Source organism: Nyctibius grandis, chromosome 1, assembly GCF_013368605.1.
Source record: "Nyctibius grandis isolate bNycGra1 chromosome 1, bNycGra1.pri, whole genome shotgun sequence".
NCBI classification, from domain to species: domain Eukaryota; kingdom Metazoa; phylum Chordata; class Aves; order Nyctibiiformes; family Nyctibiidae; genus Nyctibius; species Nyctibius grandis.
Window position 1 is genome coordinate 65,402,325 of NC_090658.1, and position 14,850 is coordinate 65,417,174.

The 14,850-nt window shown below is 40.0% G+C and overlaps 1 protein-coding gene across 1 annotated transcript; it reads left to right on the forward strand.

The window, feature by feature from the left end:
* The first annotated feature begins 4,226 nt into the window (after window positions 1-4,226).
* Window positions 4,227-14,755, forward strand: MTFR2 (mitochondrial fission regulator 2). The gene is made up of 7 exons (XM_068406071.1): window positions 4,227-4,506; window positions 5,680-5,784; window positions 6,020-6,144; window positions 8,266-8,483; window positions 9,609-9,909; window positions 12,214-12,394; window positions 13,952-14,755. The coding sequence occupies exons 1-7, from the start codon at window positions 4,444-4,446 to the stop codon at window positions 14,048-14,050; spliced, it is 1,092 nt and encodes a 363-aa protein (XP_068262172.1). The 5' UTR covers window positions 4,227-4,443; the 3' UTR covers window positions 14,051-14,755.
* Window positions 14,756-14,850: the final 95 nt, after the last annotated feature.

The window sequence follows — 14,850 nt, forward strand, 5'->3', positions numbered from 1 at the left end:
AACAAAAAAAAAAACCACCACAAAAATCCCTGGAAAGGGTAAAGTAAGATATGTTAAAACCTGAATTGGTAAAGATACTTCAGATATACCAAACGCTTTTATAAAGTGTGAATTCCATTACAGTGCCCTGGAAGTACATTTCTTTAGTATTCCACTTTATACAATGTGTAAATTTGAAGTTACAACTCAATGGTAAAAGTTAAGTTAGCAAAAGATGTGAGAACTGAGTCTGTCTTTGACACTGATTTCTAAATAATTGTGCTTCTAGTATTTTTGTAGCCAAAGTGCAGAATTTATTTTACAGTTTGTTTGGTTTTAAACAAAAACAACAAACCCACAAACTTAATTGACTGGTAGGTACACTTTTAACCTGCACAATTTTAAGGATGACAGTAACACACCTGAATTACCAGAACAAGGACATTCTGATACAAGACGACTACTTAGGTTTTCTTTCTCAGACTGCTATAGATACAGTAAATCTTAATGTTATATGGAGTTAATAGTGTAGTATTTTTCTTACTTTGCCCCTTAGAATGATGTAATGTCTTTAAAAAAAAAATGGGGGGGGAAGCTTTGGTAGAGGTGTTTGTATTAAATACATATATAATGTATTCCCTCTTACTGGCTTTACTGTTAGGGAGTAGTTAACCACCTGCCGTATCCAAATTAAACACCAGAAGGCAGGAAGAAGTAGTACTGTCATTAATGCTGTGTATTTGAGGAAATTGTATTTCAGATGGCACTAGTTTGCCAGCATCTGTGTAGAATCATAGAATGGTTTGGGTTGGAAGGGACCTTAAAGATCACTTAGTTCCAACCCCTCTGCCACAGGCAGGGACACCTTTCCACTAGACCAGGTTGCTCAAAGCCCCATCCAACCTGGTCTTAAACACTGCCAGGGAGGGGGCAGCCACAGCTTCTCTGGGCAACCTGTTCCAGTGTCTCACCACCCTCTCACAGTAGAGAATTTCTTCCTAATATCTAATCTAAATCTACCCTCTTTCAGTTGAAAACCATTCCCCCTCGTTCTGTCACTACATGCCCTTGTAAAAAGCGCCTCTCCTGCTTTCCTGTAGGCCCCCTTCAGGTACTGGAAGGCTGCTGAGAGGTCTCCCCGGCGCCTTCTCCAGGCTGAACAGCCCCAACCAACTCTCTCAGCCTGTCTTCATAGGAGAGGTGCTCCAGCCCTCTGATCATCTTTGTGGCCCTCCTCTGGACTTGCTCCAACACGTCCAGGCTGTGAGGAAATGGGATTAATATTTGCCCTCTAGTGGTAGTTAGTAAAGGGTCATTCCTGCCTTATGTTTGAGGAAGTTTAGGCAAACTATACTGTTGCAAGATCCACTTTTACATGTACGGTGTGTCTTTAACAGTGGTTTTAAATGTAAAACTGATTATTTTGGACTTCTTAGCAAAGCTCACACAGACTGTGTGTATTAAATCAGAAGAAGCAAAAAAAGGAACAAAACAATAAACCTGGCAACAGTGTCAAAGTCTGCCCTAACGAAGTTAAATTTGACATCAGTCTGAAACTAACAAATAGGACCAAGATATACTTGAACCATCATAACCTTAGAACAGATAATCTATCACCTAGGTCAAGTTGAAACTGGATTGTTGTGGTCTGTGTGTCATAAGGCAAGATAGTTCGTGCATGATAAGGCAGATTTAAGTTTTCTGCTTCAGTTGAGTGTCCAAGAAAATCTAGTAGAGATTGCTTTGATAATGGCATTTGATCCTACTGACCTGCCTGTAGGTTAGATCATAAAAATCCTTTTTTCATTATCCTTAATTTCAGTGTAGTTTATTAAAAATGTCATTTGTTGATTACAGAACGCATGGTGACAGACATAAATTCATTTATTTAAAAAACTGCTTGAATTAAGATCATCTAGTCAAAGACGCAACTTGCAATCTTATCAGAGATCTATAGAAAACAAACCAAAGGGGAGGCCAGTGGGTTTTTCTTAAATCCAAACTAATGCTTCAGTATTTACTAGTCCTTCAACATGAATAATGAATTTTCACTGTTGTGATAAGGAAAAACATGTTTTGAGGTTATCGTTAGGTGCTACTGAAATAGCTGTGTGACTGTTGTGAATGTGAGTTCAGTGCATTTTGCATTTCTCTTGTTAGAAGTTAAGGACGATCACTAACAGATCCGTAGGAGAAAAATCCAAGCATTCTACTGGTATAAAATGTTCAACTACAGTTTGAGTTCAGTAATTCATTCTGACTCATTGCTTTCCAGCGGTGCAGCAGTTTCTGAATCTGCTTCATCTCTGCATGGTGTGGTTATGAAGTTTGAAGTCATGCCTGCAGTTTAGAGAAAATCAGACATTCATTTCACTAGGCAAAAATAAAAAGAATCCAGTAGCTATCCTGTTAGTCTCGACTCTGCATTCTTTCAGGTTCTCGGTTTGGAATTAAATCCGACATCCTCTCACTTCCCAGGAACAATCAGTAGCATTACTGTTAACAGTGGGCAGACACATATGATTAAAGCTTTCCTGCATGAGTTTTCCTGTGCTGGTGCTCCAGAAGAAGAGCCGTTACCTAGCTTTGATTTACCTCCAGGGGTAAAGCCCCCCATCTCTTTATTTCTTAAAGCTGGCCTTTCACAAAATCCTTTTGTTAAGGAGATCCTGCAGATCCTGTGCTGTTCAGAGTTGTGCTTGCTGGTTTGGAGCATTTCTGTATGAGTTCCCAACTGGCGCCTCCAGTTCCAAAGCAGCTTGTTACGGGTGCTGGTGCAGACTAACTAAATTGCCTCAGTTTTGCTGTTGCTTTAGAGACCCTGCCTCTTCCTAGTTTTGTGGTAGAGCTGCATGCAGTTGTTTCCATCTGATCGTGCTGACGCTTCCCTTTCCTTAGTAAGGTGGTGGTGGAGTGGGTGAGAAGTACATTTTGTTAAAGGCAAGTACTGTAGGACAGTTTTTCAAAATACCCATTAAAAAGTCCAGCCCTTCCTCTCCTCAAGCTTAAACCCTCGTAGGCCCCTAAAACAGCTTTGTGCTGTTACTACAGCCTGTGTTACCAACACTATTCCTCCTTTGTGTTTGGTCTTGGAGAATCAACCCACATGACAAATTATGGATAATAGTAACTACAAGAAGAGGCAGTAACAGTTGCATTGCAGCCAAGTGTTGCAGTTAGAGGATTTTGTTTGTCTAGGAAATGTTGCTGAGACATACCTGTAAAGGTGAATAAAGAAAATGTCTAATAATCCAATTTATCTTAATTTCTTGAAAGCTTTGGTGAAATTAGGTTTACTGGGACCAGTACAATTAGGTCTTCAAAAGAATTCATAGTTATGAGCAGATAACACTAACTGCATAGCTGGAGGAAAAAGATCTCTGCATTTCTTCTCCTGTGAGTAGAAGCACTGTCTTACTTTGTTACACTACCGCCTTTCGTGAAGTTTTCAAAGTTTCTTAAGCAAAACAGCAGAAATCTTGACAAGCAAGATAAAAGAGCAAGTGCAGTATCCAAAGCCAAGATTTCTTATTTTGAAGTGAGCTCAGTTTGGTCAGATGCTATCAAGTAGTTGGTGTTTTGAGGATACTTTGTATATTGGAACTCTGCTGCTGTCTTGCTCTCTTAATTCTCAGAATGAACGGGTTAGAAGTTTACTACACAGAGGACCTACAACATCTCATATGAGTTTAGCTCCTTAACGCGAACCCATCATGAATTCAGTCACGTCCCGTTGCCCTAGCAAGTTTCTTCTATCGAAGCATACTGTCTTCTGCTATTGCACACGCTGAAGTTTCATTTTTCTTGTGAGTACAATAACCGGCCTCATTCTGGCCTGTGACCTTGGCTTAGTGCACTACCCACCCCCTCCCCCCACCGCACACCCCGACAGCGCGCACCGGAACCCTCTTGAAGCAGCTGGGCTTCCCCACGGAAGAGATGCGGGCTCTCACCCAGAGCAGACTGGGATCACCGGCAGGCACCGATCTCGGCCCGGGAGCCCAGGCCCCGCGGGAGCGGTGTTATAGCAGCCGACGGGCGGGACTCGCCCTGCAGGGGCACCGCCGAGCCCCGCGGCGTCCAGGCGGCATTCAAACGTGCCCCTTCCCGACAGCCCCCGCGAGGGCGGCCCGCCCTCGGCCCCTTACTGGCTCTGCACTAAGCACTGGCTACTTCCTATTGGCCTGATTTCCTTTCTGCCCCACCCCTACTCCTGATTGGTGCTGCCAGCCCGGGCGGCCTAGCTGGGCTCAGGGCGGCCTCGGCGCCCGTCGGCTGCGGCCTGAGGCGAGGGGTCAGAGGAGGCGTGCGGGCTCTCCTCTGCCCGCGGGCGGCTCCCGCGGAAGAGAGAGTGCACCGGTTGCGTCCGGTGAGGCGGGAGTGCCACGGAGGCCGGCCGTCGCTCGGCGAGGTGTCCTTGCCTGTGGGGGACGGCGACCTCTCCCTGCCGCGCGCGCGGCGGCCATGGCGCTGGTGCTGGCTCTCCTCAGGCGGGTGCTGGAGTACTTGGGCTGGCCGCCCGACCAGGTGAGCCCCCGGGCGGGGCGGGAGGGGAGGGGGCTGCCTCCTGCAGGGCGGCGCCGGGAGACCCGCTAGCGCGGGGCGTCTCGGCTGTAGCCGCGGTGGTTAAGGGGAGGAAGGGTCGTCACCTCGGAGCCGCCGCACGCTTGCGGCAGGACGGGCTGTGCTGCTCACAGCTGGGTTTGTCGGTGTGGGAAAGCTTGGGTTGTGCGATCAGGCGCGTTGCCCGCATGTGGGATTTCGGTGGGTCACTGTTCTTATACAGCCGTGCAAGTGGTTCTTTTTTCTCAGAACGGAGGGGGGAAAAAAAAAATCAGTAACTTTAGCTGTTAATGTTTTGCTATTTTAAATGAAAGGCTACATAACGATTCCCAAGTAGCAGTTAATCCTCTGAAAACCCTTTTCAGAGACCTGGGAAGGGTGTTGTACGGGAACATGGAAAGGTTAACTGCTGGAGTAACAGCCAGGGTCTGATGTTGGAGCGTGAGTTTATGGGCAGTTCTTCAGTCATGGGTGTCAACAGTGAGGCGCAGCCGCAGCTTGTAGTTCTGAGGAATTACTTGGTTTGTTTATGTGAAACTACTGAAGTATTTCTAGGAGTACTAGTTTGAGCTATCGGGGTTATTTTCTAGTTTCGTTGTTGGGATTTCTTGGTTATTTGACAGGCCATATTTTTGGAAACTCGCATATTCGGCAGCAGTATCAGTCGTACGATCAGAACATGCCTTCCTTCAGCAATCTCATCGAGAAGGCATTTCCAGCAGTTATATACAGTCATAAGGAAGTATCAGGTCAAGGAATGTTAAACTTACTTTGCTTCTTTACTAATTTTTTTTCCCTGACACTTATATAGACGCATATGGTTACTCAAATGTTCACTTTTTCTTTTGTTATTAGCTCAGAATATTACTAGCAACATCAGGTAGCTGCTACATTCTTTGTTGGCCTTTGTGCTACTCAGAAATACACTGGGTCCAAGGTGTATCTTGGCGGTGTTTTGGAAACAGTCTGTTAAAACCAGCGTAGGCCTCTTTGGACTTTCCGCTTGAGAAGAGCATTGAAAAGTTAGGTTAACCTAACTGTGCTGTGCTTAATTACGTATAACATTAAATAACTTTGATTGTAAGAACTGAGGGCTTTGATTTTGCTTCTCAGATTAAAAGGTATTCTAATTTTTAGGTCGTATCTGTTTGCCAAAAAAAGGAATATGGATCTACTCGAAGTGTTGTCCGTAGACTTGGGACAATTCTTTCCTTAGAGCCTTACCCAAGACCTTATTTTCAAGTAAGTGATTTATTGTTACACGTATGCTTCAACTATTTAAGTTTTCTAGTTTCTTAATGTAGTGATAGCTTTCCTGTTCTTTTTAGCTTTTGTAACTCCCGTGTTGCATCCCTTATGCTCACTGTTTTCAACTTGCTTACAGGACTGTTTAAAAATTCCTTTTGCTCAGGCAGAACTTTTAGTATGTGCTGAATTTAGTTTCTCTTCATGCTTTTTTTTTTGTTGTTTGTTTTAGCTTGTTAAAGATCCAAGTCCATTGGGTTATGATGAACAAAGCACAGCTCCAACTCCTGTAGCTCCATCACTTGCTGACGTCCTGTGGGTGGCAAATGATGAAGGACAACCATTTACTAGACTTAGGTAAGTAAAAGTAGAATATATGCATAAAAAGGAGTCGTAAAAGTAACTTATGTATTCTCTCCTTTGTGGTGTGTGGTTTTGTGGGTTTTTTTCTTGTTGTGGTGTGTTTGTTGTTTTTTTTTCTTTTTTCCTAGCCCTTTCAGGCTTCCAGCTAAACCAATCCTGGAAACTTTTTGTTTTTTTAGGGGGGAAGTTCCTGCTTACCTGGAAATTCTTGCTATGTAGAGTATTCGTATCTGAAAGATTTTTAAAATTTGAGTCCCCTCTTTTGTCTTCTTAGTAGCACGTCAGGTGCGTTACTGGTATTTTAATTTGTTTTCACTCGCAAAGTACTTTGTGAGAGAGGGAGTTTAAGGGAAACTTGTGTATTGCAACATACAAGAAGATTATTCTTATCTTTATCATTTTAGTTCACAAGCATTTTGATAAACGTTATAAAGGGGAAAACAAGAAAAAATATTTCAGTGCCTCCTTTTGATGTCTATTACTACAGTGCTCTGTGTGTAAACCTTGATGGTTACTTTGGTGTAAAGAAAAACATAATTTCTTTATTTTAAAAATTTACCTTGAATTTAGTTCCTGTAATTCTTTCTAGCTTTTACAGAGCGCTGAAGGGAAATATTTTTACAACTATAAAATATTACAAGTACTGTGAAAGGACAAATTATCCAGGAATTTGCAGACATAAATAGTATACAAGTCTCTTTCCATACCCCTCCACCCCCCTGAAGAAACAGAAAGTTGGCTTACTGTTCCTCTAAAGGATCTGTTCAAAATCAGAGGATGCGTCAGAGCCAGAACCAAGATTAAAATTTGGACACTTGTATTGTCTTGTACTACATTTGTATTGGACAATGTAATTGTACTTCATATTGGCATGTGTTTGATCTTTGTGCAGCTTGCTGGTAATGAAACGACAAGAAACTGATGACGTGGCACACTTTTTATTAGAGACGTTTTGATAAAGTTGTGTTTCATCTTATTCCTGAGATGTTACTGTTGAATTATGAAAGTGTTGTGGTTTTTTTTTGCAGCAGCTGTAAAATACTGGAAGAGTAAGAACATTGTTAAAAGGAGCTGTGGCCTGTTTTGTCTTGCTTGTGCTGTTCTTTAGACCGTCTGATTCACAGATCCATGAAAGTTCATTCTTTTGTTTTCATTCTTTCTTCCTCCTCCTCCTCTCCTGGCTTTGTGGGATGTTTTTCAAGAACAAGTATTCTCATTGATATCTTTTCCTTCGGAGCCAGTGTGAAGAGAAAGGGGTTTTGACAAATCAGAAAGCAATGTTGCAGGTCTGATTTGAAGTAAAAGGATGATTAATATAAAGGAAAAGGTCTGGTTTTGATTCAATCAAAACTTAGTGCATCTTGAATAAATAAAGTAAATTTAATTTCTTTCTTTGTTTCATAATGAAATTCTGGTAGTTTGAGTTTACACTCATTCTGTATTTTAAGGTTATTTCTGCAGGCACAGACTTGAAACAATTTTTAAAATTAAAACCTGAGGCAATTTGAAGCACAATTTTCTAATTCAGTCTGTGTTCATACATAGCTTACAGAAGGTGCAGTTCTTATTCTGTAAGTGTGTATTAATGATTATTTTCCAGTATGTTTTCTGAAAGATTGCAACCCCAATCTTTCAACAATCTTGCAACAGCAAAGATTCTTTGCTGCTTGCCATGTTCATCTTGCAGAATTTGATAAATGGCTAAAATGTGTAAAGCCTAATTAAGAGATCATTATTATTTCACTCTCCCTGCCTTTCATATCTACTGTTTCAGGTAGGGAGGAGGGAGAGACATCTTTATGGTGTCACTTTAATAGTTATTGAATAATAGCAGCTCGATCCTACATTATGACCTTATGATAATAATCTGTCCCTGAGTAAATTATCTGGCTATTTTTTTATGGTGACTTTTCAAGGGTCTGCATTGTACTTGAGCAAAGGGAGATTTAAAATATTTTTAAGGTTATGAGTGGTTAAAAGTTTAAAGTTTTCTTAAATAGTTTGCAACTTTGTCTTGCTGAATTACGATAACTTGCTTGAACAGACAATGAGTAAATTTTGAGATTTCCATTGCTGGCTGAGCCTTTTGAGACTGTGTCTTTTGTTGATTTCTAGGACTGAATTATGGAGAAAAGAAAAAAGTACAGCTTATCGTGACCTACATCCATCTATAGATTCAATGCAAAGTGTTCCAAAAAACAGTACACAAAAAGACAGCCTTGTTGATCAAGCAGCACTGCAGAAAATTTCTGCGCTCGAAGATGAGCTAACCTTTCTTCGTGCTCAGATTGCTGCGATTGTTTCAGCGCAGACATCAGGAAGCATTCTGCCACGTAAGCCCTTCTGGTTTGAAGCAAACCAGTTTTCCTTTTTCTGCTTTAGATATCGTGTTCACAGCTTGCCATGTCTGGTGTTGATAGAGAACATTCTCTAATTTGTCTAATTGAACTTACACCAACAAAATTTACAGAATATAGTCTTTTGTTTCTCTTTTCAGTATTTGGTGCCACTCCCACCCCCCTCTTTTTCATGGCCTGTTTGCCGATTTTGAATTCAGTTGATCCTAACTGATGTTTATACTCATTTCCATGTTTGTGAAGGAGCTTAGTAACAACACAATCCATAGGCTACCAATTGCTGCTTTAAAAAGTTACAGGCTATTAATTATCCCTTTTGGGTTTTGTACTGTTTTTGACAAGTTATCAAAATTATGGATTTTAAAAAAGTATTCTAAGGAAATCAGATTCAGGCTTTAACAAAAACTAGTGGCTGTTAGCACACCTACAGCAGCATTTGAGTATCAAAGATTGAAGTTAATATTGGAGACCAACTATCCTGTGACTTTTTTTTTTTATTTCCCCTCCCCCCCCCCAAAAAAAAGGTTTTGAGGTCTTGTCTTACTTGCGCTGTGATTGTTGTAACATTTGAACTGGTGTGAGCGAGTTATATTTGTGTGCATTGCGCCAAGTGAACTTAAACAGTAGTTCAGGCACCTATGTGCTTCGTTTAGGTATTCTGTTGGCGGCTCCTTTCTTCTCCATTGCACTCAGTATTGTAGTCTATTTTACATGTTTTGTGGTTATCTTTGCTTTTGCTTCATGTATGTGGGATATTCTAACATTCAGACCATTGAGAATGAACTGTACGTAGTAGCAGGCTGCTTTCCTGATTAATCTAGACCTTAGATTGAAGACACAAATGGAGAAAATCAGGGTAGCACCAGACACCTCAGATCCATTATTTCATGTGTTCTGAATCTGTGGCTTTGAGATAAAAAATGTTCTTTGTTTTAAATATAATTCTTCTGTGGTATATGTGAGGTGTGTAAGAAAGTGCTTTGAGGGCTGTCTTATCTTGACTTAAAACTGAGTCATCCTAGACGTTGCTTAATATTGTTAATTGTGAAGGTATACTGACTAAAAATAAGATCGCTATTTTTCTTTTATAACCGTATCCAGAAGCCTTTAAAACATTCAGGACTCCAGATGGATTTTACCCAGTGCCAGCCATGACTTCTACACCGTTGTCCGTCTCTCACAATCACTTTGTAATTCCCTCGCCTCCTCCACTTCCTTCTGGTGTACCATCTGGTGTTGATGCTAGTAATTCAGCAATTGAACTTATAAAACAACGTCGTGCTGCAAGAAACAGTGGTTCAACTACAGCTGATAGTGCTGATCACCAGAGCACAAAGAACGTTCCTAGTATGATGGACGTTTTGAAAGACCTAAACAAAGTTCAGTTGCGAGCTGTTGAGAGGTAGGTTGAATTGAATGTGTGTCTGAGTAATCCAAGACTATGTAAGCATCACAGCACTTAAGTAGACCAGAAAACACCAACGTGAAACATCATTTAATGAGCAGCTATTGCTGACAAACGTTAAGTTGGCAACTTCAAAGTTCACAGCTTGGAATGTAAGATACTTGTGACATGGCTTTTAGATGCATTTAAAACGTGCTGAATATCACAGCATTTAAAACTAGTCTCCTGCTTTAGTACACAAATCCCAGGTTGGGGTGGGGAGATGGGTATGTTGCTATCTGGAGATCGCTTACAAAGTTGCCTACACAGTCACAGGAAATTGATCTGGACAACTAAACTTTTGGGTTTCACTGTGAAAGGACAAATCCTTGGGGATGCATTGGAAAACTGTTAACATACCCAAAGTATTCTGGTCCTAGCCTTGAAGTGTTAAGGAAAATACATACTGTATCTTTTATTGAAAATGTTTTGTAAATTTGTATTTCAATAGTGCAGTTAGTCTGCTATTTTGATGGTAAGCACAGCTGGCATGTTACAAAAATGCATTAGTAAAGACTGCAGTACTTCTAAAGGTCGGGGTTGCTCTGCTATGCTAGGTGTAATAGAGGTTGTCAGATGTCTTTTCTGAACTTCTTGAGTTGGAAAAGTGTATCAGAACAACTGAGTCTATAATGAATATTTGGAGCTCTTAATATGGGAAGAATGTCACTTACCAAAACTTAACTGCATTCTTATTTCAGCATTTTCTTAATTGTGAGCTTTGTCCCTGAAAATAACTAGCACAAGTCTTGGGCAAATTGTCTATATGCAACTCTAAAGCATATCTTTACCCTTTTGAGGACATTTTCACAGTAACAAAGCAAATATAAAGTGCACTTAGGTAAACCTGCGTGTTTCCTTATATATGTTTTCTTCCATATAATTCCATGTATGGTGAATGAAGAAAGTGGAATGTTCAGGTTGGCAGTTTTAACAACCATCATGTTGAGCAGGAGCATAATTAGTAGGAAGTGGCAGGTGTGCATCTGAAATGCATTCTGGATTTAGGCATCTACCTGTATTCTGAAGGTAGAAACTGGATAATGAATTTATTGTGTTGGTGGGAGTAATGACGGTCAAAATTGCCATGATCTTTCAGACAGCAGTCCGACAGTTGTTTAATGTGTGCGCTGTAAAGGGAAGACCTCTGTTCGCAGAAGCTGAGAGCCTGAAGATGCCAGTTTCTACCACCCGAGCACCAGCTATAACACATCGGGCCAGTGCTCTAACAACTTGATTTTATAGGAAGGGTGAACTCAATTCTTTCAGGTTTCATGTTAAGTGACATTTACTGTAGCTACCAGACTTGGAGCTCAGTGCTGTCAGTGTACATTAATAGGTACAATTCATTGCCCTGGAGATAGCACTTTACTAGCAGAAGTGTGAATATCTCTACATTCCCCCCCTGCCTCCAACTATCTCAGTGGTTAGGAAGCTTTTCTTACAATTTATTTTCTTGGGCTAGTCACAAATTTCCACGTTTACGTTAGGTTTTGGGGTGCAAGTGCTGTTTTGATCTTGCATCTCTTTGATATCTTTTGATTTTGAATTTGATAAGCTTTTCTCTAAGTTAAAATACCAACTCTACTTTTTAATTTTCATATTTGGATGCTCAGGTGCTCACTTGGAGGGAAAAACTGTATTTGAAGCCTTTGTGCCAAATCTGATTATAATTTTTTTTTTTTAAATAATGAAACTTGAGTTCAAGTGTGGTTTATAAATGGGGCTTTATGGTCACTTGGCTGCTTGCTTGACTTAAAGTGGTTGATTCCTTTAAATATAATTGCTCTGAGGAATTTTATAAGTTTGTGCTTTCTCTTGAGACCATAGAAAAGCATACTGTCCCTAACTTAAAATTAATGAAGTTTAAATCAAATTATGTTCACAATGGTTATGAAATTCCCACTGACATACCTTAATATAAATTATAAATAAGACCTGATATGAAAACTACACGTTTTGCTTTTTTCCCCCCTCATTATTTATTTGCATAACTTTAATACTTTGTGTTGATTTACTGCCGTGTTTCTTTATGGAACAGTATCAAGTTGTATTTTCAAGCTAAGAATCTGGCTGACGAGTTGTTTGGTGTACTTGTATTAGTCCTGTTTGGTGAATTGCTATAAAATATTAGCAGCATTATTTGTGTAATTAGCAGTTTATAGGATAGAGTGTATACAGAAGTTGTGTCTCTGGATTTTGGATCACTCAGCACAGGATTAAGGGCAGGAGACAATAATTTTCTTTTTTTTTTGTCTGTAGGTCACCTGGAGGTACTCCTCTTTCCAGACCCAGAAAGAGGCAAAGTTCAGATTGGGATCCCGTTGCTCTGCTAACTCATGCACTAAAGCAGAAATTTGCACATACAAATGATGATGATTCCCTGGACAAAGAAAATCGATCTTTTGATAGCTCCCCATTTTCTAGTCCAGAGATCTCACTGGTATGTTTTTATATAAGAATGTGTTTTTATGTTCGTGAAGCGACTGCTGTTCTCATGGATAGTTGCAGGCTTTTTATGAGTCTACAACTTTTCTACAATGTTTTTAAGCCATCAGCATAGGTAGTTGCTTTTTTCAAGTATAATCAAGGCAGAGAATCTCAAAGATTAATTATTTTGGGTGGATTTAGACTGGTAAGTACACTTCTAGATGCACCAAGAGGAAAAACTTATAAGACTGACCTTAAAAATTCATCTCATAGTTGATTGAACTATGGACATCTGCCTGATATGTAACTGGCAGGTATCCACACACAGAAACTGTGTGTCTAGTTAGTAATACTAACTACTTATTGACTAACTAGTTTTACCAATAAAGATGCTAGAAAGGTGCAGAGAGGTCTGACTAACATGTGCTATGTGTTCAGAAATTAAAATGAAGGCATTGGCTGTAATATTTTTCTTTGAGGTTGCATCGTTTCCACACAGTTTGCATCTTTATCCAGAACGAGATAAAATTCTGAACGCTCTTGCAAAGCCCATGAAAAATACAGTTTTTGCTATGAACAAGACAAGTGCGGTAGACAGAGCCATCAGACTAAGGTGGTTCTGAGCGCTGGTTTCTGTAGAGCAGCCTGTGCAAGCTACTTCAACTTACACAGTCCAGCAGTACTGTTGGTTATTTGTTAGAGACATCCACAAGCTCCGAACTGCTTAGATGAGATGAACAGAAATAGGTGGCAGTAATTTAAACTGTGTCTCTGTTTAGCAATTCCATCTTTATATCTTAAGAGTGAGATAAAGACTTGGACTGTGGCATTTGTTAGCCTAATGGAGGAAAATAATGCAAAACATATCACGGAAATCCGGACATTCTTTGAAGGCCACTGCTTATATGTGTGCTAGCTTCTTGGCTGAAAATTTAAGAAAAATCAAGGTGTGTGTTTCTGTTTCCAGCTCTTATCTATAGTATTTTTTTTATTTCAGCTGCCACAAGTATTTCACAAGTGAAGTGTAGCATATATTTTATAGACTGTAGTGAGTCAACAGCTCTGGTGCAGTCTTAATAAATTTCCCTGCTGACTTATTTTCCTAAAGGAAAAATTAGAAACTTGTTAAAAACAGCCAGGCTTGTATTTTGGATGCTGCAGACCATTGCATTGCATAGCTGACATACCTGATTCTAGATACAAAACTCAAAGTTAGATCCTGGAACAGCTTGTTTATGGAATAGCTTATGTTCCAGGATCTAACAGCTGAATTACAAAGTCCTGGAAGAGAGACTGCTTAAGGCCAGCATGTTAAGGAGTAGATGCAGAAAGTCAGGCTTTTTCTGGTTAAAGCTGAATAATCTCATGAGCTTGTAATCAAGCCTCTAATTGTTTTACACTTGAGTGTTTTGAAGTGTAAATGTACTTAAAGCAATTGCACAGGCTTACTATTCTATTCTTCCTATGTTAAGAGAAGTGCAACAACTCTTCCAAACTGTCTTTATTGTAAACATCTTCTTACTCAGTTGTCTTGGGTATAATTTTGTCTAATTCCATACCTGCTCCCCAGGGTGGTCGTTGCAGTCGGAAGCCGAGTGCAAAATCTAACCTTACAAGAACTGATGAAGTTAAACAGGTATCAACGTTGAAAGTGAGAGCTCATATTTAACTCATGGAGACTTCTGAGGAAACTTTGTAGTGTGTGTAAGTGGCAGGTCCACTTTGAATGCTGCAAGGTGCTGTAATGTTGTCTAGAATGTGTCTCTTCTGTGCTGTTGAAGGTTGGGTTGTAGGGTTTGTAAAATTGCCTCTTCCTTTTCCTTAGTTTCCCAGCAGCCAAATTTGTGAATGTGATGCACACAATCAAAAAAAGGTTTTTTTTTATTGCTATGGAGCAGTGTGTTTGAAACCTGGGAAATGCAGGAAATGTATGTGAAAGAAAAATAATTATTGGTGTGGCAGCTGAGGTGTGCACTCGTGTTTGCACTTCAGTGTAAATAATGAGGAAGTGTAAACTTTTTGTTAGTGTGTTATATATAAGTGACTGTATATAATTAATGGTAGCTAATACTGTTTCATTAGAGTGGTATAGTTGCCTCAGTTTTCTTTGCAGTTTGCTGATGCAACTCCATATTCCATGTGCAAACAGTATTCTAACTTATTTTGGGTCAGTAAATAAACTTTTATGTTTGTGAAAATTTGTCGTGCTGTAAGTAAACTGCAGGTTGTCTGTTAAAGCCTGTAATATGGGGGAGTTGTGTTCTGAGATAAAAAAGACCTTGTAGGGAGATCTGCTAGCACATAGTCTGAATTCCATATGTAAATAAGCATTAACTCCCTCCTTGGCTTCTCCATATGAAATTTGTTTTGTTCACAAGAGTTTATAAAATAAAATTTTCTTTATATCATAGATATGTGTCATAGTGGTATTTTGTGTCTCAGAGTAACTTTTTTGTATCTTAGGCGCTG